This window comes from Micropterus salmoides, unplaced genomic scaffold, assembly GCF_014851395.1.
Source record: "Micropterus salmoides isolate LMB-PRFRI ecotype aquatic unplaced genomic scaffold, ASM1485139v1 Ms_hic_scaffold_8, whole genome shotgun sequence".
Classification (NCBI taxonomy): domain Eukaryota; kingdom Metazoa; phylum Chordata; class Actinopteri; order Centrarchiformes; family Centrarchidae; genus Micropterus; species Micropterus salmoides.
The window spans coordinates 22515382-22540321 of NW_024044570.1; the positions used below are offsets into that span (position 1 = coordinate 22515382).

Below are 24940 nucleotides of genomic sequence, written 5' to 3' on the forward strand. Positions count from 1 at the left end.
GCGTAATCTGAAGGAGCTTCCCCCCTCTATTCACCTAAATGAAGTGTCACATTGCTTACTGTCCAAAAGCACTCTCATGCTCAATGCTCTATTCAAAACATCATGAATCTGTCAGATAATGGAAAAAACATTAAAACACCCTCTCTGTTACAGCAGTGCCAATGACTCATTCTGACAGTGTTTATTCAGTAAAACTAATGTATTTCTATGATGTGTTTGTTTCTATCAAGACACATATTCACTCTACAGGGCAGTTTTTGTGTGCAATTGAAAGGCGTTGCATTGTAATTACATAAAGTTAAATCTGTATGTTGTATGAGATGATATTCAAATCTGTGAAAAGTAAATGTGAACAATATATTGTTTTAGTGTGACAACAATGTCTGAATATTTCATATGTTTTTAGTTAATTATCACAGAGGTCCAATGTTGCTATTGGTACTATAATACCATGACACTGAGATCTGACACCAATCGTTCCCCAGGTTCCTACGCAGGAGCAGTAATCGCCATGCCTCTAGCTGGAGTGCTTGTTCAGTATGTCGGATGGTCTTCGGTCTTCTATATCTACGGTAAGACTGTCTGAATCTGAATGAACACTTTGTGCACTCGCTCTCATAAAAACAATGTAATATGTTCACATAAAGATAAAATACAATGAATGCAATGATTTGAAAAACAATTGAAAGACCCCAAAAGTAGGCTACAAGTGCGTTTAACAGTTACCAATAGTCTAACGGTACCACATTTACTTATGTTCTTTTTACATACAAAGCATCCCTGATGGCTTTAGTTTAAAAAAGTTATAAAGGATATGTGATCATTGATAAATGGATTTTATTTTCTGAGGACTTGTTTAGTATTTTTGATGATCTGCCACCTTACCAAGACTCAAATGGGAAGATAAATAGCCTACCACTTTCACGTCTGTACGGAAGAAGGTAGAAGTTGCCAGGCAATCAGTGGAAACTGCAGGAAGTTACTGCTCCTGGCCTGTGAATAGTCTGGCACATAATCCCATGTAAATCCACAACGTGCTGGCAGTAGCATCATATTTGTCATAACAGCATAAAAGTGGTATTGATGTTCTCATCTTAATCTTGGCAACAGAGAAAGTAAGTAAAAGAGTATTTCCCAAAATGTTGAAGTGTTTTATAAGCTGTGCAAGGGATCTCTGTGTTTTGCCAATAATTTTAGAACTGAGGTTAACAACGACTTGCATTTTTTTGTTGTCATTTTAACAATAGGTTGTAAAGCAGCAGATTCAACCTCAATTCATATTTATAAATATTGGACATTTTATGTGAAACAGAAAATATCATATAAATGTTATATATAGGCTCAGGTTTTGAATACATTAAATACACTAAGGTGCAAGTTTAGTGACACCCAAAGAGGTTTTCATAGTGCTTGATTAGCATGCTGCTCTGTGGCAGATGTACTTTGTATGCTTTGCACAATAAGTGTTATCTGAATTGCTTTAGAGTTGGATTAAAATGATTAACACTGACATAAAATTCATACTTTGCCAAATGTGTTTTAATAAAAATCTACTTTGTTTCTGCTTTGATATGATCTCGTGATTTATTGGTGTGAATTAGCATTTTCCTGTCTGGGCTCAGTGACTCATACCTTGTTCATTTCATTTTTAATAATGAAAATTCTTGTGGTCCAGAGAAGGTCGGGGGTTGTTTTAATTAGTATGTCCTGCCCCTTACAGAGCCTTCACTACACATAGACTATAAACATCTTTAAGTGTATATGTGCAAAGGAGAGCATTCATGTTTTTTGTTGTTGTTGTTCTCATTTCACGAAAAGGTGTTTTTGGGATCCTGTGGTATGTCATGTGGCTCCTGCTGGCATATGGAAGTCCTGCTGAGCATCCCACTATCACAGAGGAGGAGAGGACGTACATCGAGACCACCATCGGTGAAACAATGCGCCAACTGAGTGTGACTGAGGTGTGTGAGCATAATGTACTACCAGTTTCAGGGTATCACAGTGCAATCTTGAATCACTTCACTAAACCCTTGACACATGGCACACACTGACTTCTGTCTCCCAATCACAGAAATTCAAGACTCCGTGGCGTCGCTTCTTTACCTCCATGCCTGTCTATGCCATCATCGTGGCCAACTTCTGCCGCAGCTGGACCTTCTACCTGCTCCTCATCAGTCAGCCGGCATATTTTGAGGAAGTCTTTGGCTTCCCCATCAGCAAGGTTGGCCTCACAGTTTCACTACAGCTGTACAAGTGGCAATGACGAATATCTTTAAACACAGATAATTATTCAGAGGACTGATTTACATTATGGCTTCCTGAATGTTTCTTCTCCCAATAGGTGGGGCTCCTGTCCGCTGTCCCCCACATGGTGATGACAATTGTAGTTCCTATTGGAGGACAGCTAGCTGACTTCTTACGCAGTAACAAAATCATGTCTACAACGAATGTGAGGAAACTCATGAACTGTGGAGGTATGTCATGGGAAACTAGAAGCAATATGTTTTGTTATTCTTGATGAGACTTGCTCCCTGATTTTACTGTATTATAGTGCCCAGTAATCACAAATCAGTATATGAGGAGATATTTCACCATCAGACAGTGTTGTAGATGATGTAGATTTTGACTGATTTCAACCATTCTTGCATTAGCCAGTAGTAGTCAAATATTAATTGTTTTGAACTCTAAAGAAGCAATATATCAACATTGTTTAAAATAACCCCAACATCACTATGCACCATTGCTCTTGTTAGCTTTAACTATTACTAAAACATTTCTTTTGGTATAAAAAAAGAAGACTGAGTCTGATTTCTTTCGGCAGCAGTGTCCTTTGCTGAATATTTTCTTGGCTGCCTTTCTTACAGATCCTTGGCTTACAATTGAAAACGTGTATCACATTGTTTCTCACATGAGCTATTAACTCACATTCACCGGTCCTGTATTTTGTCAGGATTTGGTATGGAGGCGACTCTGCTCTTGGTGGTCGGGTTTTCTCACACTCGAGGCATTGCCATCTCTTTCCTAGTTCTGGCTGTAGGATTCAGTGGATTCGCCATCTCAGGTATTTTCACATCTGCACCAAAGAAACATCTGTGTTTCACGTGAAATGTAAGACCTTTAGTTTGACAGTGTATACCAAGCCTAAAGCATGAGGGTTTTGTTTGAAAACACTCAAATGCTCGGTATGTTGTTTTCTTTTGTACCTTTTTCTCTGTGTTATCCGTCTTTTGCATTATGAAAGACTTGTCAAAAAGATAATATACTACATTTCCTTTGGGTGTAATATAGTAAACATGCATTAGCCTGCAAAGCCTTCACACAGGCAATTCTCCTGAATATTTTATAGACTGTTGTCAAGGCAACTAAAAATCCAAATGTGCATGCAGATCTAAACCACGTTCACTTTTACAAAATATTAAAATGCCCCAGAAAATCAAGAGAATTTATTTTGTAATTGTGACAGTCTTTACTAATAATCAGATGTTCCTGTGTGTACTGTGTCTTCAGGTTTTAATGTCAATCATTTGGATATTGCTCCTCGCTATGCCAGCATCCTAATGGGCATTTCTAACGGGGTGGGAACGCTATCTGGAATGGTTTGTCCTTTGATTGTCGGAGCCCTGACTAAAAACAAGGTATAGCAAGTTGCTTTGTGACACTACAGTAACTGTTTTGCATACATATTAACATATGACCATTGATTAGTTGCTTTACCAGTCATTCATTTAAGATGTTTTGCTCTTGACTGTAATTGAATATTGGGCTAATGCTTCGATCCTTTGATTTTATATTCTGTTGACAGTTTTTTATTTATTTTTGCATGTATAAAACATCACAGGAAACTCAGGATAGTGTCCTTCACTGAGGTTTTCCCTCATGGCATGTAAAAACTAGCTTTTTGGTCAAACACAGGAACACTGGATGTAATGTTACACATATCAGTGGGTGTTCTTAATAATTTATAGCCTTGTAAAATTTATTATACACATTGCAGTTGTAGTTTTTCCGATGCCATGAGTAAGGCAGTGGATTTACAGTGTTACCTCAGTGGTACATAATCAAAAGATCAGCGAGTCTGCTTTTGACAGGAAATTCATTGACTCCATTCATCTTCCCACAGACTCGTCTGGAATGGCAGCATGTCTTTATTATTGCGTCCATGGTGCATTACTCAGGGGTCATTTTCTACGCGATCTTTGCTTCGGGAGAGCAGCAGGACTGGGCCAACCCTGAGAACATCAGTGAGGATAAATGTGGCATTATTGATGAGGATGAGCTGGCTGAAGAGTCAGAGCTCAACAGCGAGAGCATGATGGCTCCCAAAAAGAGTTACGGAACCACAGACAATTCATCTGGTCGAAAACAGGGCTGGAAAAAGAAGAGAGGGGTGACTATGCAAGAGGAGGAGGAACATTGTGGGAATGGCGACTACCAGGACCGGTACCAGTGAGACGTCCCGTGGGGCAAAGGACTTCCAAAATATCCAAATCTGGTCACAGCTGAAGGTTTGATGTCAGAAACATTGGAGAAGTGACAGAAGCAGCAGCATCATATTTACCTCAAGGTGGCCCTTTTTCATTTTTGGTCAATACTCCAGTTTAACTGTGATGTACTGTAATGTCCACAGAAAATAGTTATGTGTAAACACAACATTAAAAAAGTCGAATAGCTAAAATCAAACATATTATTTATTAGAAGCCCATTGGAGCAACACTAGAAAGAAAGAAACATCAACAAATACAGGATATAATCACAACTAGAACAATAGATTCAAACTGACACATACTATAATTAGTACTATATTAGTATGATGAGTATAATGAAGCTAAACCAACATTCATGAAGAACATCAGAAACACATATCAACTTTCAAACCTGACTTTACTTTTCCAGCAACCTGCGCTGAACGTACTCCGTCTGTGCAAGCAAACGCCGACTGAACTTATATGTACTGTGAACCATGTGAACAGTTTTTGAAATGTTTAGTGTCAGCTATGCAACGTGAAAAGAGACGCGCTTCTGGAATGTAATATTGGGTTTGAAAGCAGACCACGGTGTTAATGTAACGAGCCTTATTGTGTTTTTTGATTATTTGCCGTTGCTGAATGATTGCACTCCGTCACCGCTCAGCTCGATCTCCTTGTCTGAGTAGGTCTTTGCTCACCATCCATTTGTAATGCACTTCTTCCAGCATTATGTCATTTCCATCATTTGTAGTGCTCTGAGCTCATAATGGGACAAAATGGACGTTGCTTCATGAAGCATTTAGTGTAACTCTATTTATCCTTCTGGTGTCTATCTTTTTTGCAATTTCTCAATGTTTGATACATGGAGGCCCAGTTTGGTTCTAAAAATAATGTACTATAATATTTCACTTTAATCATAAAAGTGTAAATTTACACTCACTGTTTATCAGTACTGCTTAAGAAGAGAAAATCTGTTTTGTACAGTAAATTATTATCTTATTGTTTGAGAGAGCATTGATTTGATTTGCACTTTATGTGAACACACTGGAAATGTAATAAACTGCATTTCTACTCTGTATTAAGATTATTTAGAGACATAAATCTCTCAAGAGCTTTTAAGGTTCTAAAATATTGAATATGTCATGTTATTATCTGTGTTCAAAAAAAGTATAAAAATAATTATTTATCAAATTGTTAATTGTTCAGTTGTGTAATGGTAAACAAGAACTAAGAGTCTACAGCTATGCTAGCAGCTCTTTGGGGCTGTACCAAGGCACAGCAGTGGTTTGAGTTAAATGCTAATGTTAGCATGGCAGTATGACGTGACAATGCTAACATGCTGGTGTTAGCAATTAGCAGGTAGAATGCGTATCATGTTCTTAATTAAGGGTTTTAGCATGCTAACATTTTCTAATTAGCACTAAACAGCTGACAGCTGAGAATATCTATATCTAATATATATTTTGCAGGTTTTGAGTCATAAAAAAGTAGGTTATTTGACAAATTAAAATTTTGACCTGATGACGGCTCCAGATAAAAAAATTTGAGGATCACAGAAGTTATTACAATTTATCCTGAGATGAATATGAATATCTTGACCAAAGTTCACTTCAGTCCCTCCAATATTTGTCAGGAGCTTTTTCTTTCTGACTCGATCAAAGTGGTGGACCAACTGACTGACATTGCCATCCAAAGAGCCATGATGCTAGCATGGCTAAAAATAAATAAATAAAGAGTTTCAAAAGCTGAGAGGAATTATTTGAATACTTTTGTGCCTTCTCATTGTGTAATATAGTATCGTTCAGCTTTCAAAAATTTGTTTCCACCCCTCCAGCTCATTTTGACATTTACATGATGAACATAAAGCCTTCATAAAGACACAATTTAGATTTTGTTATTTTCTGTAAGTGCTTGACAGAATAGGCTGTCCCTGTAGCTGCCTGTTTATGTTAGTGGGCTCAAATGCTCAAATTAGACATTTTTAAATATTCCAAAGACTGCTCTGTTTCCCATCACACTGTAGTAAACATCCTCTTATCTTTACACTGTTGCTTCATTTTCACCACTGAAGATAATTACTTGACAGGATATGCTTCATCAGTGTTCTCGTTCTTACTTCTCCGAAGTCACTGCCGTTTAAAAAGACGATAGTTAGATGGAGTAATTTTTAATGTAGAATATATATACAATATATATATATATATATATATATATATATATATATATATATATACACACATATATACATATGTTAACACTTAAAATTGATTGCTTTCTGTGTCTAGTCATTATTCCCTCAGAAGTTATGGGGCTTTGTTGCTGGTTGTCCAGGCAGTGCTCGTCCTTGAAAGCAAGCGGACAATTATGTCACTTTCCAGGGTGTGTTTCTGTGTACGTCACTTACGATATGGTCTCTCTGGAATGAGTAACAAAAACCCAAGGTGAAACGAAAGCCCCACCCAAACCACTCAATATCTGCCTCCTTGTCACACCACATGAAGAGAGCTATCTAAAACACGATGAACCTCAGCAATACTTGTGTGCTGTAAATGTAACTTATAAATATGTTCAATGGAGTGGTGTCCGTCCCTTCCCAGAGGCCATCGCTAATTCCCCACATACTCTCAAAAACAGACCAGATAGTCCACAAACAGCTGGCAGCCAATGGCAAAGGTTCTGTTTATTTCACAGTGACTGTCTGTTGACTCAGAAGGGCCTCTTTGGATGGAGCAACAACCCATCAATGATTAAACTATTGGTTTTTGACAAATTAAGGACTATAAAGGCTCATTTGATTTCCTGATTACTGGTACTGCACATTCAGTGGCTTAATAAAATGGCTTTGATCAGATGGCAACAATGCCACAGTCTGCTTTTAGAGGTTTTATATGATATCCTCAATTTATCCCTGTGATTATTATGAAAATATTACAAAAGAATTCAGGGTAGCAGCAGTTAAAAGACACAAAAGCACACCACAACACATTTTTTTAGGTTTAAGTTAAAAAGGATAATCTCTTAAACGGATAGCAGCACTTTCAACCGACTTGCTTGTACTAATGCTAATGACTGGATGTATATTCCATCTGTGATGTTTGTGAGGGCGGGATTGTGGGATTTCTGGTCTGCTGGAGAATTCATGCAGCAGCCTCTTGTCTTGGTAAGATAAAGAAGGATTTTTTGGAGGGGGGTGGGCGGGGGTTTGGAGGGGGGGATGACATGGACAGGAATGGACAGTTTAATTAATAACCACCATCCATTTCTCCCTGACCTCAACTGGTCACACATGCTCTCACTGGAGCCCAGACACAAGCAGCTAAATGTTCATTAGCAAATATTGATTGAGCTGAAGCTCACGGCGTGGATATCAGAAACAAGGCTGAAAAAGAGGAAATTTAGCGTGCAGGAATTCAACATCAAGTGGCCAAGATAAGGTAAGAACTATGAGATTGAGTCTGAACATATTTTATTTTTCACTGGTGAACAGGTGACTTCTTACGAGCCCTCAGTGTGCCACTGTGTCTGAGGTATGTTTGGCTGCTGTGTGGGTTGTGAGAGTGGACTGGAGGTTTCTGAATCCTTGTGGGTTGCTTTTGGACTCAGGGGAAATTACACTGAGTTAATTAAAAACAAAAAGTGGCAGATGAAGCCTATAAAAGTAATGTCTCACATGTGACCATGTTGTGGCCTTGACACCAGAAAGTTGTTTGTTACTCATGAGATACCTTCAAGAACATATACAATTCAGATTTTTATCACATTTTTTAAATGAGCTGTAGATTCTGAACACTCACATATATTATATTTGGTAAAATTACATTAAGAAAGACAACTGATTTTGTCATACATCCTGTCAAGTGAGCCTTTATGACACAATTTGTATTTGAATATGTAATGAGTGAAAACATGTAATTACTGCACTGACAGGAGGTCGTAAGAAAATGCTATTTCCATGACTCACTCTTTGGGAGGCCTGCCATGTGTCTTGCCATGTGTGTTGATGTAGAGACTCCCAGGCTGATGTTTAATTACACTGTGGTGCAGGTTGCAGAGGATCCTGCAGATCTATAAGGGTGTTCCGGAGATTTTCACCATGGTTTACAAATCACTGTTTATGCTTGTTGCAGAAGTTAACAGAGGCTTACTACTACTTTGTGGCCCAGTCCAACCTGTAGTTTCTGAGTTGGTACCTGTCGACCCTCCTGAATGAATGAGTGGGTGGGCCCCGACATCAATGTGGTGGGACCACTGGAAATCCCACCCAGCAATGAATTCGCCATCTCGGAGAGCTCCCACTTTTTTGGTAAGTTTACTTGTCAGGAACCAGCTCACAGACAGATGAAGCCACAGAAGAGTCTACAGCCGCACAGCAGTGCTTTGAGCTAAATGCTTACTTCAGCATGCTAACATCCTCGCAACGACATTAACTTGCTGATGTTTAGCAGATAAATTTTTTTACCATGTTCACTATCTTAGATGAGTATATTAGCATGCTAACAGTTCAAATTCAAATTCAAATCAGCTTTATTGGCATGAATGTGTAACAACAATATTGCCAAAGCTACAACTAAATTACAAAAGATCGATTAATTTCATACATTGTTTCATACAGCTAACAGTTTTTATTTAGCACTTAACCCCAAATGAAGTTTATGTCTAGTTTTGCAGGCATTTGGTCTTAAAGCAAAGGTGCAAAATTTGACCGAATGGCCTAACGTTAGATGAATTGTCAGGGGATCACCAAAGTTATTATAATTGATCCCGGGGTAGACTTGAATGTCTGTACCAATTTGCATGGCAATCCATCCTACAGTTTTTGAGATAATTCACTCTGGACCAAAAGTGGTGGTCCAACATTCCCTCATGGCCATGTCTCTAGCATGGCCAAAAATACGTTCATGCTGCTGTGTCCTTCCCAATTCTTTTATTCTCCATGGACATGACGACACAAATGATCCTCCTCTCCTCAGGTAAACATGAAGATATAGGCACACCTATAGGCTAAACATGTAAATGCATGAACCAGTTCACATCCATGTCTGTCGACTCACAAACTCAAGCAGCACCATTCAGTAGCAGTCAGCTGGTACCCAAATCTGGAAATGACTCCACACATTAGCCAGCTATTGTAATGATGTGAATAAATGTGACGGTGTGTGGTTAATGAGTAACCGTGGTGACCTTTGCTCTCCTTGGGATTTCTCAAACAAGCGCCAAGTAGTTCAGTACTTGATCTGCTGTTCTCACATCTTTTAAGGAAGGTTTCCCATGAAATGAAATAAATGGAAGACGATTTGTTAGTTAGAGGCAAAGGAAGGACTGATCTCTAAACCAAAGCTGGACTGTCGGGATCAGAGAGTGAAGTCTCTGAATAGTTTGTGTGTTTGGTCACACAGACATGGCCATGGTCCAGACCAAGTCTTCAAGAGGTTAGTGGTACATATACTTATACAGCTGTTGTATTAGTGTCAGGTTGCTTCGATGAACGCCTGACAACATTTCAGTGAAGTTGAGGGATTATTCTTGTGGACTTGACATGGTGTTTGAAATTGTGATCACCACCCTTCTGATGTTTTTAAAGGAAATGTCATATCATGAACATGTCACACTTGTTCTGGAAATCAGTAATGACTCTGCAATCCTATTAACATTCCTGTTTTTGTTTTAAAAGTGCTTGTTTTCTAAAAGACGTGGTGTTCTCTGTCCAAGCGAGTTGTTAATCATTTATGGGTTTATAGCGTGTGCTATGTGGGTTACCGACTACTGCTGAGCCAGTTCCTATTATTATATATTATTATATTGTTATTATTATAACATGCTTCTGCAGGGAAGCACTTGAAATAAAAACCAAACCAGATATATCACATGTCAGAGATATCAGAGCATGAAAATAGAAGTCACTTGACTTGACATTATGTAAAATTGATCTAGTTTGCTATTTGGCTGCTTCAGACACTTAAACTTCACCATTTTTATTTGAGTAACCAGTCCACATTATTAAACCTACACTAATCAATATTTTTATAAAAACAATATGTTGAATGACCTTAATGTGAAAGGGGTCACTCTTAGTGATGGTCCCTCAGATAATTCTCATCAGACTCTGCACCTCACAGTTCTACGACACGATTTAGCATCTTTCAGCTCATTGTTTTGGTTTTCTGGCCTGTAACTTTACTGTTTAGGTTCACTCTCTTGACTCTTATTTGCGTCATTTCCAGACAAAGTTGGCGACAAGCGGATGAACATAGTAGAGCTTAGCAGCTAAAGAGACATATATTTCCCTCTGTAGTTGGTGGAGACCAAAAACAGTTAAAAGATAGGGAATATTGGACTTTTATTAATCAGGTGGCCAGAAACATATCAACCTCTTATGGTAATGATAGGTCAATGCTGTGTTTACAGCTTGTTACTCTGCAAACCAAGTGGCCCAAAAAAAGTTATTGTTAGTTTAACTTTTGGTATCTGAAACAGATTTTTAAGCTCTTGGGATCTAAAAGTAAATGTGACTTGCCTATCTATTATGTTCAATTGTATAGGCATTAATGTTCATTCTTCACCTTGAAAATGGCAGATCGAAGCCAGTAAGTGGACCTTGAGTTGAGGGTTTTTTTGTCTTCTGTACATGCTGTTTTTAGGTAGTTTATCATCCCTCTCCTACTTCTGTCTTAGATATTCTGGCAGATCAAGGCAGTCCTCTCCTGCAGGATCCAGACATCTTACCCTTCACCAGTTATCCCAGCATGCAGTACCCGTCCCAGGAGCCAACCATGTCTTCGACACCATACTACTCCAGTCAGAATTACTACCCTCCGTACAATGTAGATGAATGGTACTCACACACAGGGATTTATGAACTGAGGAAAGGACCCCTGGAGGTCAGCTATGATGCTGAGATGGAGGAGGTGTCCCCTGTGGTGCCTGTTGTGTGCAGGAGGACCCGGCACATGTTGCAGACCGGACGGGTCAAGGGCGAGGAACTGTGTGTTGTGTGTGGAGACAAGGCCTCTGGATACCACTATAACGCTCTCACCTGTGAGGGATGTAAAGGTGAGGGAAGATGCACTGTAGCAACACAAATACGCTGGATTTAAATGCAGAACAGTTATATTGGTGATTTTTGGTCCCCTCTCTTCTGGCAGATTTGCTTGTATTTTATTAATAAGGGCTGTTGGTGTAAAGGGAGCTTTACTTTTTAAATATAATAAATAGTCCACAACAAGTTTAAACAAAAATTAGAAACACGTTCTGTAAAGAAGCTTCCAGGCAGATGATGTGTTTGTGATCAACTATTCAGGCAAAAGGCAGAGTCTAAATTAACAACCTATGAGACATGCATTGTATTTATCTGAGGTTGTGTTTGTACTGTTTAAAGTACATCTCCAGGCACAGGCAAAGGCTGTTGCTGGTGTAGAGTATATAGTAGATTATCATTTGGCATTTGGCATTTGTGCTTACTAAGGGGGCAGGTAAGGGACAATTGTTCAAAGAATATGCTTTGGTGCTGCACCTGATTTACTGTTTGTGTGCTACTGGTAAAAACAGATTGAGAGTTGTTTAATAGTATATTACTACTACTGCTGCACACTGTGGCATAATGCTGTTGATTGAATATTTAATTATATGCCAGGAACAGGCAGTAACATCCACGCAATCATACAGTGCATCAAGTTCAGATCCGAGTGTGACTTCTTCAGCTGCAGATAAGATTGAGGCCGATTTAACGAGAACAAAGGATGTATGAAGAAATATTACACTAAGAGCAAACATAACTTTACAGCCCCTCTCCATGTAAAAATGATCCACTTGGGGACAGTGGAGTTGTGGCCTTTAGTACCTCCTCCCCACGCTTTTATGGCAGTAAATTTGCTGTGATTCCTGCCAAAACACAGGGTGAATGGATATGAGTGTAATTCCACACTGTGAGCTTGGACAATGCCAGGAGTGCAGCAGCTGGCCTGTCCTGCCGTTTGACTGAGAATAGGCTCAGGTCTACCTGGTACTGCTGCCAGATTGGGTTCCCTCTCACCTTTCTGTAGCACAATGCAGGAGCAACCTGAGCTCAGTTACGCTAATGCATGCCATTCTGCTTAATGTTGTATGTCAGAATGTCTAATACCTGTTCCAACGTTATTCTGTGTGTGTGTGTGTGTTGACTTGGGCTACCCTCTGTGACACAATTCAGACTAAAGACCAGTTAATTGAGGACGGCTTGTCCAATTGGGTACAAAAGTTGTGTCCCTAATTAGGAAAAAGCAGATTTTTGGGTCAGTGGTTAAGGTTAGGGTTGGTTTCCAGGAATGAATGTAAATCTATGTAATGTCCCCAAATGTGACTTAAGCAAACGTGTGTGGTGTATGTGTCTGTGTGCGTGCTTTTTTGCTCTGTTGCTCTCTCCTTATCTGGAGCATTGCCAGCTGGATTCTCTCTGTGACATTATTAGAACAATGTGTAACCAATGAGGCTGGAAGAAGATCAGATCCTTTACTTATGTAAAAGTAGCAATACTAAATTTGAGTCAGTGTAAAAGGATCATCTGCAAAAAAAAGCAGTTATAATCAATGTTTTCATCTTAATAATCGCACAAATGACTATGTGTATGTGGAAGGGGTCACTCGCTATGAACCATTTAGCGTCTCATTATTTTGGTTTTCTGGCCTGCAAATTTTGTGTTGTGGTTCACCCTCACCAGCGTTCTCATAAGCGTTGTTTTGTGCTCCAGCAGCCAGCTTTAAAAACTGACTGTACACTACCTGCCCAGCACCAGACAGCTGACAGACACGGTTAGAGACTAGCTGGTAAACATCAGGAGCTGGTGTAGACCAAAAACAGAGCTAAAACATGTTCACCATATAAACATAATAGATGATATGTCACTGTTGTTTTCACAGCTTGTTTCTGCTGCTACCATGTGGGCCAAAAATCCCCCACTAGAATGTGATATCCAGAATAAGCTCTTCCAAAGTTGTAATTTTATTATCCCTGTCACATTTTATGCAAGCAGCCATTTACTGCTGCTTCTGAGATCATTTACACCACTTTATATCATGTTATATAGTTACTTACAAGATTGCATCATATTTGTAAGACAAATGTCTTTTTGAGTAGATCCTTAATCTGCAAAGTAACTAGTACCTATAGTTGGCATTAAATATAGTTAGAAAAATTTGTAAAAAGTACAGTCTGAAATGTAGTCCAGCAGAGGTATAATTAGTATTAAATTTGAGTAAGTACAAGTACCATAGAAATGTACTTAAATGCATTATTTTAAAGAATGTACTTATTACTTTAAGTGTGAACATTCTGCATCAGCATCTTCTGTGCCTGGCTCACAACCATGGCCTGTTTTGTCATCCGTGTCCAGGTTTCTTCAGACGGAGCATCACAAAGAATGCAGTGTACAAATGCAAGAGTGGCGGAAACTGTGAGATGGACATGTATATGCGCAGGAAATGCCAGGAGTGTCGGCTAAGAAAGTGCAAGGAGATGGGCATGCTGGCTGAATGTGAGTATCGCTTAGGTTATGGTGACAAGATGCCGAAACAATCAGTGCTACGGGAAATTAAAAAATTGTGGGCATATTTCCACTTGCTATCATGCATCAATTCAAACTGACGTGCAGCGTCCACATGCAACACACTGTCCTGTTAAATGCTGACGTGGTGAGCCCTCATTTTCCATTCTGACATGGCCTGTTGAGTTTTACTGGGGGATTGAATGTCACATATCACACAAGAAAAAAACAGACACCTTAAGCTCCATTTAGGAAAACTGAACTTCAAATTGGCTTCCGTCATTGAGAGTAATATGCTATGGAGTGCTGTTTGCCTTAAAAAGCTGTCTTAACACTTTTGGCTATCTGGGAATGTAGTTGTGTATTTTCATACCTCAGTGTGAAGACAGAACTTGTAAATGTGAACATGTACTTTCTGAGTCTTTAGAGGATTATTCGTTCTTGGGTCTATCAAGAGCTGTCAGTTGAAATGAGCAGGAGGATGGACTGGACTCCTGTTGTTCATAAATAATGAGGGGGAGTTGTGATGAATATTGCAGGGTGGCAGGAATTCATGACTCCACCTGCGGGCACAATAAGAGCTCAACAAGTTAGACTTTTTTGGTAATATTGTAAAAAGACAGATGCTTACTTACGGGAGAGGTGGCTTTCTGTCGTATTTCTTTGATCACTCCTCTAGCAGCATTGTCCTCTCAATTTGTGTTTAAAGAGGGAAATTATTTCAACACTATTTGATTGAAGTCAAATAGAAATTATGTAAAGAACTAACAAGGTTTCACATTCAAGAATTGTAGTTAGAAAAAGTTATCATACTAAAGGATGGCGAAGTGAAAAATGTAGCCATTACTACAGCAAAAGTAGCTTTAAAACAAACACATAATAAGGTCATAAAATGGAAAGTAAAAGAGTAAAATTGAATGAAATAAGACAATAAATCTAAAAAAGGAATAGAAACAATAATGCAAACATTGAAATTTAATTTTTGACTTATGGATCACTGACACGATTACGTTACAGTTGATATAATATATGATGTTTACAAAAAGAATAATTAAGATTCTCACTTCACTAGTATTTCTATGCAGTATTAGTTCTAACTTTCATATACTCTGAAAATGAACATTTATAAATGCTGTTGAATAAAGCGCTGTGAGGTATTTAACACACATAGTGAAGCCTTCATCACCGCTGGCAGGCCTGCTGACAGAGATCCAGTGTAAATCTAAAAGGCTGCGAAAGAACACCAAGGCCTCCCCGGGACAGTCTACTGGAGACGAGACAGAGGGGGCAGACAACACAGACAACAAACAGGTCACATCAACCACCAAAGTGTCAAAGGTAATCACAGCCTCTGCAGAGTCCTGAAAGATGGTGTTTTTTCCACCCTTGTTTTATATAATGTGACATAACCTGCATCGCCACTTAAGGATGTGTTGTCTCTGTTTTCTGCTTGTTTCCAGGAAAAAGTTGAAATCACCAAAGAGCAGCGGGCACTCATGAATCTCATCGTAGATGCTTACAACAGACATCAAATTCCTCAAGATATGGCCAAAAAACTGGTACATCAGCCTCAATATCACTTCAGACTTCAGACTACATCAACATTAAAAAAGATCCAATAGATAAGAATTGGTAACAGAGGGCGCGGCTCATGTCCTGGTTTGGAAACCTATCCTTAAAGAACAGAAACTCTCTGAACCAAATTGTCAAATGGTCTCGTAGACTGATTGAGTGAGTCACAGCTTAACCCAGCGTCCCTGTACACCAGACAGTTACAGTAGATAACTGGCTCGATTTTAAATGATGACTCACTCCCTTTGCACAATGAATTTCACCTTCTTCCTTCTAGATGAAGGTTTATAGCCCTAAAGTGCAGAACAAAGTGGCATAAAAATAGCTTTGTTCCAGCAGCCACTCAGAGAAACTAGTTGCACAGATGATATAGAAGCAACGCTTATTTATTTATTTGATTGATGATTGGAACCTTGAGTACTTTTATTATGTTTATCTACTGTATACTGCCCAGGACTATTGTCTGTGTTTGTTTCTAAAATGTGAGGATGACTTGTCCACTGCAAGACAAGTTTACCTATGGGTACAAATAAAGTAACCTAACCTAACATACTAAGCCAGAACAGAAAGATGCCACACTCGGACCATTCGGCTGACATCTATCTAAATTTCAGACACAGAAGTTCACATGATGACATCCCTAGATCTTTAATGCCGCTATCGATTCAGATGCTGAATGTTGTTGTTCTCAGACTCACAGCACTGCTGTAACCTACTGTTGCAGCTTGGTCTTGGCTGTTTACTCTTGTTGTTTCCCCTTCAGCTACAAGAACAGTACAGCGCAGAGGAGAACTTCCTCCTATTGACAGAAATGGCAACAAGTCAAGTTCAAGTTCTGGTGGAATTTACAAAAAACATTCCAGGTATTGTTTCCTAAATTGCAAATGTTATAGATTAAAGACAGTGTAACTCACTGATACCATAAGATCAGTACAAATCCAAATAGCTTCAGTGGTCTTTGCTGGATGTAATGAGTGGCGCGATACATCTGGCAGGCTTTCTCTCTCTGGACCGTGAGGATCAGATCGCTCTGCTGAAGGGTTCGGCTGTGGAAGCCATGTTTCTGCGCTCAGCTCAGGTTTTGAGCCGAAAGATGCCCAACGGACACACAGAAGTTTTGGAGGAGAGGATACGCAAGAGCGGTGAGTCAACTGAAGTGATGTATGAAAATGTAAAGTACTGTCTGATTCTACACACTGTACTTTAGGTACTCTTGAACAGCGTTATCAAAATTTAGACACATATCCTTGTTGTTATACAGTAAAAACTATGGCCTTAAAAACTCTCATGACGCAAATGAATTTTTAAGTGTGAAACTAGAATATTTTTGCTCTTAATTCATGACCTTCAAGATTCATGATCCTTTGCTCTACCAGATCAGCACTTTGCAGCATCATGACATTTGTAGTTCCACCTGCTGCCAAGCAGCCAGGGCTAGTCAGATCCTCCTTCAATAATTGATCTGCCTGATCTGATCTGTGTGATGCAGCTGGGAGATGTGTGCTGACCTGTTGATCTCTGGCTGGGTGTAGGTTACACACGCACACACAACCTCGCTGGGTACACTTTCACTCTGTTTAGGCATGTGTGTGGGCATGCTGACAGGTGAACGAGTGCATTCAAACAAAACCCAGCACTATAGTGGCACTAGGTTTGATTTATTAAAACACACACAAGTTGTTTCGTCCATGGAAAGGTTTTTCTCTCTATTTACACAAATATCCCACATCAAATAGTTTACTGCTGGGTGGTTTTAAATAATCATTCATATGTATCCGATGTGTCATTATGTCAACCAGGTTGGACAGTTAGACAGACAGCGGCAGTGATGGCAGGAGTATGTGTGAGTCACTGGGTCCCTCAGCGCAGCTCTGGTGTGAATGGTGGGGATAAGATATATTCACACTAAAGGCCAGTCTGGGAGAATAAGGGAGCAAAGCTGTCTGAAGAGACCATTGTTCCTTATCAAAACATCAGGAGTGGCATTGTCCACTTCTCTCCCTCTGAGCTTCACTGGCATTTCTGAATGCTCGATGATGTGTTCGAGCAGCCAGACAACCTCTGCCAGTTTGAAGAGGGTTGAAATTAGGAACTGTTGCCAGTGTGCAACAGCAAACTGAATGCAAACAAAATTAAATTAAATAGGGAGCAGTTTGTAATAATCATCCTTATTTATTTTTGCATCACTAGCTAAAGAAGAAAAGAACAGAAGTTTATATCTGTTACATGCTGAAGGGCTTTGCAGATATTTTCTCATTTTAGAGAATATGATCTGTAAAAATGTATGACCAGGAAATATATGATGCAAAGTACTTACAATCCTCTTGTGGAATGATGAAAATTTGAAACTTGTTACATAGAATAGATATTACAGCTAAAATGTTTATTATAAAAACGTCTATTCTCTAAAATTCACCCCCTTTCTTCTGTTTGCCTTAGTTAATCTCATTTATTTTGGATGCCAGTCAGGTTCATAAATATATATGTGCAGTATTTTCACAAATGGAGTCAAGAATATTCGTGTTATTTCTTTCTGGGCTTTTTTTCAGCTATTTTTTTCATCCTCTTACTCTCCTTTTCTTTGCCAGTTCAACTGTAACACTCACCTCAAAACAGTTAATTAGAGCATACCTTTGACCCTCTGATTTCTATTTGAGTTTTACAGTTAGTGTTTGAACCCTTGAGTAGTCAGTGTGAAATGCGATTTCAGCAAATTGTCAGAGTGTCAAATGTGCAAAACTGTAAAACGTTTAGAAAAAGTGTTAAATTTAGTCTGTTTTTAATTGATTACATTAACTATTGATAGTTGAATGTGTCTCAGGTTCCATTGTTACCATGTAAACAACTGAGGAAAAACTAATAACATATGATAAATAAATCATAACAGGCAAATATATGGGAAGGGGCAAAAACTTAAAGCATTGTTTTCAGGTTAGTTGTCTAGCTTTGTTTATGTCACTATTGATTTCAGTTTGACATTTTTGCACACATACTTATTTCATCTACATTGAGATATAGATCACTTCTTATTTTGAAAGGTAATTATTTCATTTATTTAAGTCAGTTTACAGTGTTTAAATTTTGACATCAAGGAGATTTCCAGTAGCCCATATATGAATAAATAGATTGTTATACATCTAGGGGAACAGCAGATATAAATCTGTAGTATTTAACCTCAACAGTCAGAACTTTGTGGTCAAAGAAAGGTTTACCTTAAATGTATCAATTTTGCATTGCTAATGTGTTACTGTATATATATGTGCTGAAACTACAGTAGGTAATAAAACCATGGCTTAAAAGACAGCTCATTCACTGATCACTGATCTAAGGTCTGGACATTCAGCAAAGTGTTTCTAAATAACATCTTGCTTATTTCTGCAGGTATATCAGATGAGTTTATCACACCATTGTTCAACTTCTACAAAAGCATCGGTGAACTCCACATGGTGCAGGAGGAACAGGCTCTCCTAACCACCATAACCATCCTGACACCAGGTGAGCCGGTATCAAGAGCTTTCAAAGTGCCAGAAGTAGTTTATAATGACACTATGTAAGGTGTTTTTTAAAATTCAAAATAATTTCAATAATGTTTTCATATTCTATCATCACGGTTCGCTCTACTCCTCTCCAGATCGGCCTTATGTGAAGGATCAGCTGGCTGTTGAGAGACTTCAGGAGACCATGCTGGACATGCTGAGGAAGCTGTGTGTCCTGCAGCATCCACAGGAGCCACAGTACTTTGCTCGTCTCCTGGGCCGCCTGACGGAGCTGAGAACACTCAGCCACTACCACGCAGAGATGCTCACATCCTGGCGAATGAACGACCACAAATTTACCCCGCTGCTCTGCGAGATTTGGGATGTGCAGTGACACACCAGGAGAAGTGAAGAGAGTGATGACGACGTGAACATTTCACCTTGCAAAACAAAGTCGGTCCAACTACAGTGCATATGTGTGGCCTGACCTACGTGGCATTAGTCATGTACTAACTCAGTCAGTCGTTTAGAGCAGGGGTTTTCAGTCTGAGACTCTGGGCCTCCCCTCAGACAAAGCTTGGAAAAAGGTGCCCCCTAGCCCCCTCTTAGTTTACTTGTTTAATTTCGCTCAATTTCTGTAGACCTGGATTGTCATGTTATGATTGATATTTCCGATAGGCTCTCAACAATGGAGCCAAGACATCCTGCTGTTTGACATTACTTCAGACTTACCAAATACATAAAAAAGGGCCGACCTAAGGTATTTATTAGTTTCTGACTCTGGGAAAGACAGTAAACTCCCCCAAAACAAATGTATTCTGAACTATCTCTGGAACCAGTCACATTTTGGCTATTCTATGTGATTTTCTTTTGATAACAATATTTTTTCACTGTCTTTCACTGAGCCTCCCCTGTTTGGTGCCCCACTGGGGAGGCCCTCCTCCAACTTTGAAAACCTCTGGTTTAAAGTATTGTTTGTGTTTATTGTGCTCAGTTTTTTTTATTTTATAGTTTCATCATGTCTTTTTACTGTGTGATTCTTGAGAATTGTGTCATTGTTGAGACGTTTGAAATGACTTATTTTTCACTGTGTAGGCTACATCGTGTAAAACATGTCCCAAGCGTGATTAGTCAGACAAGTACAAACACTGGAACTTATTCAAAGCAAAGACGGTGCTCATAAGAAGTGTGAGGTTTAGATTACATTGAGTTTAATAATGGGCTCATTTATTTTTTATTTGTAAAACTCACAGTATTTACTACATATGTGCTTTAAATATGTTATATGCCTCAATAAAAGACAAGATTAACAGGAAAAAGGTTGATGTTGGAACATTCATGCCTGTTAGTCAGCACAGACTATTCGAGCGTGCATATACTGCATGATTCTTGTTCCTCTTTAATCTTTCTGAAACTTCTTAATAATCTAATTCTCAATAAACTAAACTCAAATATGTTCAAATTACTTAAAGAGCACTGATCATGTATTAAAATATGAATGCCTAAGGGGTTTCCTTGATAAAATATGGTCTTCCACCTGCAACAACAGCTTACAAAAACAAGCACATTTTATGCCTTATTTATGCCTACATTTAACCCTCTGCTAATATTTATTTTCAGTGGAGCATCAGAACAAATGCACCACAGTTACAGGACCAAAACTGTGTTTAATTATAGAATATTTAACTTTGAGGTTGCCCATTATAATGTATACCATTACAGTGGTGAATTGGTTTAAATGTTTAATGTGTGGTTCCTCTGTTTTCCCTTTTTGTAAAGCTCTTTCTTTCTTTTTTTTATGCATAGTGACACCTGGCATACTGTTATTATTGCTGGTAGTAGCCGAAGCTGCTCATTGCAACAGCAACACCACCCCCACCTGGAGTAGTATTAGTATCAGTATTAGTAGTAGTAGTAGTAGTAGTAGTAGTAATAGCTGTAGTGAGGATCCATGTTTCGAGCAACAGACATTTACCACATTGTGAGTACTGTGTATACTTTAAGAGTAATGAAAATTTTAATCGGTTGCAGTAGCTACCCCACGCAACATAAACTTAACCGACAGTAAATTCACATTGTACTCAATGCAGTATATTTCATGATTAGCATTAGCACTAGAAGAAACAAGACCTTTAAATTTCATTGCAGTTTATTTATTTAGCTTTTACTTAAAATGCACAGAAAAAATAATATAAAAGTCTCATAACATAACTATAACCAACATGACCATGATGTATCTCTAAATCTTATTTTTACAGTAAGTAAATGTTAATAAACTATACATCATTTACACATTTTTCCATTTTTCCATTTTTCCGTAGTAAAACATATATATATTCTAAATGCAAAGAATTTAAAAAGTAAATAAAAGTAAATGTATCTGCAAACAAAAACTTATGACTTAATTAAGAAGTTTTCATATTTGTGATGTCTTGCAGCTAATTGCACTTTTAGGACAAATCTAACCAAGTTGCATGCTGGTTAGTGTCCACAATTGTATCATAGCACCATCTTATGGAGTAATCTGGTAACACATGTTAGCCCTGGAATTTTGTACTTTATTTTGTTTAGACAGGACACCATGAAGGGTAAAGACATTTAGAGGTGAGTTCTGTCCTGTGTGGTGGGAGGTGTGAGTGTTTCTGCTTCAAGATAAACCAGGAAGCCAGAAAATGTGGTGTACCTCCCCTGGTTGCTATAGACGGCATAACGCTCATCCTGCTGACTATACAGCCACACACTGTCGCCCCGGCGGAGAGACAGCAGCAAGCTCTGACTCTGCATCTCCCTTCTCTTCGACGTGTCCTCATCAAACACCATGGCCTGCACCTCGCCCTTCCCCGTCATCAGCTTCACAGAAACAGCCTTGCGGGGGTGTTTCCCCACAGTGAAGGAGAAGAAGTATGCACCCGGGAAGTGGCAAGTGAACAAGCCCGAGGTTTTGTTGAAATGCCCCCCAATGTTAACATATTCCACATCAAAGGTCAGAGGTAACTTGTACTGCTGCCTGCTACTCTGACCTATGAGTGTGGATGTCCGTGCCATAGAGAAGGCAGACCGTGGCTGCTCTGAGGTTTGACCTCTGGCCCAGGGGTCAGCCTGAGGGGGACAGTTTGGGTAAGACAGCCCTGGTGGGGACAGGTGGTTGGTGATGTAGCTGGTTGGGGAGATGTCAGGATACACAAGGTAACCAGAGAAGGTGATGTAAGGGCCAGCGTTGCTGTACAAAGCATACTGGGGACTCTGCTGTAAAAGCAGCCACACTATGTCCATTTCCTTCAAAGTGATCATCACACTTTGACTTTCAACTTTCCTTCCTTTCTTGCGGTAGTCGTCATATGCTATAGCCTGTACCTCCTCTCCATTCTTCACCAGCATCACAGAGAGCATTTTCTTTGGAAATTTCCCCACGGAGAAGGAGAAGTAGTAAGCCCCAGGGATGCGGCATCGGAAGTGACCGGAGTCTGGATTGAAATCCCCTCCTACGTTGACCACGAGTCTGTTGAATGTCACTGCCTTCTGCTTGCCTCCCACTATGCTCTTGGTTTGTGTGGCAGAGAAAGCAGACCGGAGACCTGTTGTCACTGGAGGATCATGAAGGGGTGAAACCGGTCCAGAGCAGGCAGTCATGATAACTAAACATGCCAGGTAGCAGTGTGCTCTCCACTGAGCTGAAAAAGAAAATCAAAGAAATTTCATTTACAGATGACCGACACCAAAAGTATTAGTGAGGTAGATATTTGAGGTGTTTTTGCTATACAAAAGTCTAGTCTTGTAGTTCCCAACATAGTGGTTGGTACCTCCAAAGGGGGCATAAAATAAATCTGAGAGGCTGCCAGATATTTAAAGGAATAGTTCCACATTTTGGGAAGTAGCCTAGGCTTATTTGCTTTTTTACAGAGAGTTAGATGAAAAGATTGATGTCACTTTGATATTTGTCATTTGAATAAGAAGCAACAGCCAGTGGATGCTAGCTTAGCTCAGCACAGAGGCTTGAAATAGTTAGGCTGGCTCTGTGTAAAGGTAACAAAATCCGCCTGCCAGCACTAACTTACACTTACACTTACATTATATCCAGTTTGTTGAATCCCTACAAAAACACAAGTGTAAAAACAAAAGTTGCTGCTAGGTGATGGTGGGCAGATTTTGTTACTGTTGAAAAGAGCTAGACCTTCCCTGTTTGTGCTAAGTTGACCAGCAGCTGGTGTAGATTCATATTCACCGGAAAGATATGAGAATGGATTTGATCTTCTCACCTAACTCTCTGCCAGGAAGCCAATACGAGTAGTATTTCTAGAATTGTGTAACTTTTACTTAAAAGGGTTGAGAAAGGAAAAAAAGTATGTTTTAGAAAACTGTGTATTCTCTGGCATTTCTATAATTTTTTTCTTGTAAAATGCTTCAAATAAAACAAATTGAAAAGAACACAATCACAGTTTAGCTGAACTCTTCACGATACATACTGTATCCTCTGATGGGGGGTTACAAGTATAGACAGTGATTCATTTAAACTCTCATTATCAAAGAAAAATACACTTCTTTTAGATTGAGTCTTGAACCCGTAATGCCTTTCTATAAAATATTCCAAGTCGATAAGGAAGTCTGGCTAAGCCCTGTCGAGATAGATCTTGCAACTCAAATCAGGCACTCTAATGTGGCTGATATTGTCTGTTATCTCTGTGCACTGAGAGAAGGGGCTAGATTAGGTGCTGGTTCATCTGTTCCTGTGTGTGTTGAACAATGGAAATTTTTGGAGGGTTGGTAAGGTGGGGCAGGGCAAACTGCTAAAAGATACCACTGCAAAGAGTAAATAGAACATGACTTTGAAGTGCTGGCATGTTGCAGGAAATCGGTTATTATTGTGAGAATATTTTCATGAAAATTATAGTTTTTTTTTTATTTGAGGGATTAAAAAATTGTGCCATTTTACCTTTACAGACATTAGAGAGACATATGCAGATTCAGACAAAAAATGATTATCCGTCTAAAAACTATTTTTTAATAATGTTTGCTTACATGCACAAAAATAGATCACTTTAAAATCCTACAAGCTCAGACTGGTCTGAAGAGCATCCGTGATCAAAACTAAATGAGCAGAAACTTGTACATGTAAGGCAACAAACACGAGCAACAATTATAGGCTCAGATTTTTACATCTGGCTGTTTCTCCTGTTGCCTGTAATACACATATTTTACAAAAGACTAACAATAGATTTTTAGCCTTCAACTGTGGTGGAAAAGCCAAGGTCAGTGTCAGGAAAAGAGTGAGCTGGCAAAAGAACAGATGAAAGACAGAATAAGTCAAATACTCACTTTCAGGTTAAAATAACATTAGGACATTAAAAAAACACGTCTAAAATATTAATTAAAAGTAACAGTAAATAAAGCCTGAATACAATGAACGAGATCAGAGAATTTATGATTATGACAGAATTCAACAATTTTTATAGTAAAACTTGCACACACACATATTTGTTATTCCACTTTCTATACACTGAATTCATGCTCAAAAGACTAACCTATTACAAGAGCATCAAACCCACCTGTTGGGCTTTGTCGGGACAGAAACTGCATGTTGTACTTCTTCTTAGTGAGCTTTTTAAAATAAAGTTCCTCTTAGTTTGCTGCACTCCTAATGCCCATGGCACAGGCCTGACACCCAAAGGGACAATACTTTTGTCCATACAGATATGACAGGAGGAGGAGCTCCTAACCCCCTCCAATCTATGGCTCTTATTCAGCCTGCAGAGCAAAATGCCTGCAGGGCAAAATGAAAATACAACCTTACTGGCCTGTGGAAGTGTTAAGTCTAGTTCATGATTTGTTTTGTCTAAAACAGGTAGAGTAGCTGTGGGACAAAGTTTGACTCTTCAACTTCAGGGAAATGTTCCTTCCTACTTCCAAATCAAGCA

General features: G+C 39.0%; 3 protein-coding genes across 6 annotated transcripts; 2 read left to right on the forward strand and 1 right to left on the reverse strand.

Moving 5' to 3' along the window:
* The first annotated feature begins 451 nt into the window (after window positions 1-451).
* Window positions 452-5570, forward strand: slc17a8 (solute carrier family 17 member 8). Its single transcript, XM_038706164.1, has 7 exons — window positions 452-572; window positions 1819-1961; window positions 2072-2221; window positions 2342-2474; window positions 2951-3061; window positions 3508-3635; window positions 4121-5570. Exons 1-7 carry the CDS (start codon window positions 452-454, stop codon window positions 4448-4450), a joined length of 1116 nt encoding a protein of 371 aa, XP_038562092.1. The 3' UTR covers window positions 4451-5570.
* Window positions 5571-7699: 2129 nt separating this feature from the next.
* On the forward strand, window positions 7700-20761 carry nr1h4 (nuclear receptor subfamily 1, group H, member 4). Of its 4 annotated transcripts, none has more exons than XM_038705617.1 (10): window positions 7700-7900; window positions 8594-8769; window positions 11139-11516; window positions 13831-13971; window positions 15152-15318; window positions 15441-15539; window positions 16316-16415; window positions 16548-16694; window positions 18934-19047; window positions 19184-20761. In XM_038705617.1, exons 2-10 carry the CDS (start codon window positions 8673-8675, stop codon window positions 19420-19422), a joined length of 1482 nt encoding a protein of 493 aa, XP_038561545.1. In that variant the 5' UTR covers window positions 7700-7900; window positions 8594-8672; the 3' UTR covers window positions 19423-20761. The 4 variants fall into 4 exon arrangements, with proteins under 4 accessions (XP_038561545.1, XP_038561547.1, XP_038561548.1 ...); XM_038705619.1 differs by having other exon boundaries at window positions 15176-15318; XM_038705620.1 differs by lacking the exon at window positions 7700-7900 and adding an exon at window positions 9724-9895 and having other exon boundaries at window positions 8656-8769.
* A 47-nt stretch (window positions 20762-20808) lies between these two features.
* On the reverse strand, window positions 20809-22727 carry c1qtnf13 (C1q and TNF related 13). The gene is given in 1 exon segment (XM_038705622.1): window positions 20809-22727. A coding segment is annotated over 1 exon segment (1101 nt). The 3' UTR covers window positions 20809-21626.
* Window positions 22728-24940: the final 2213 nt, after the last annotated feature.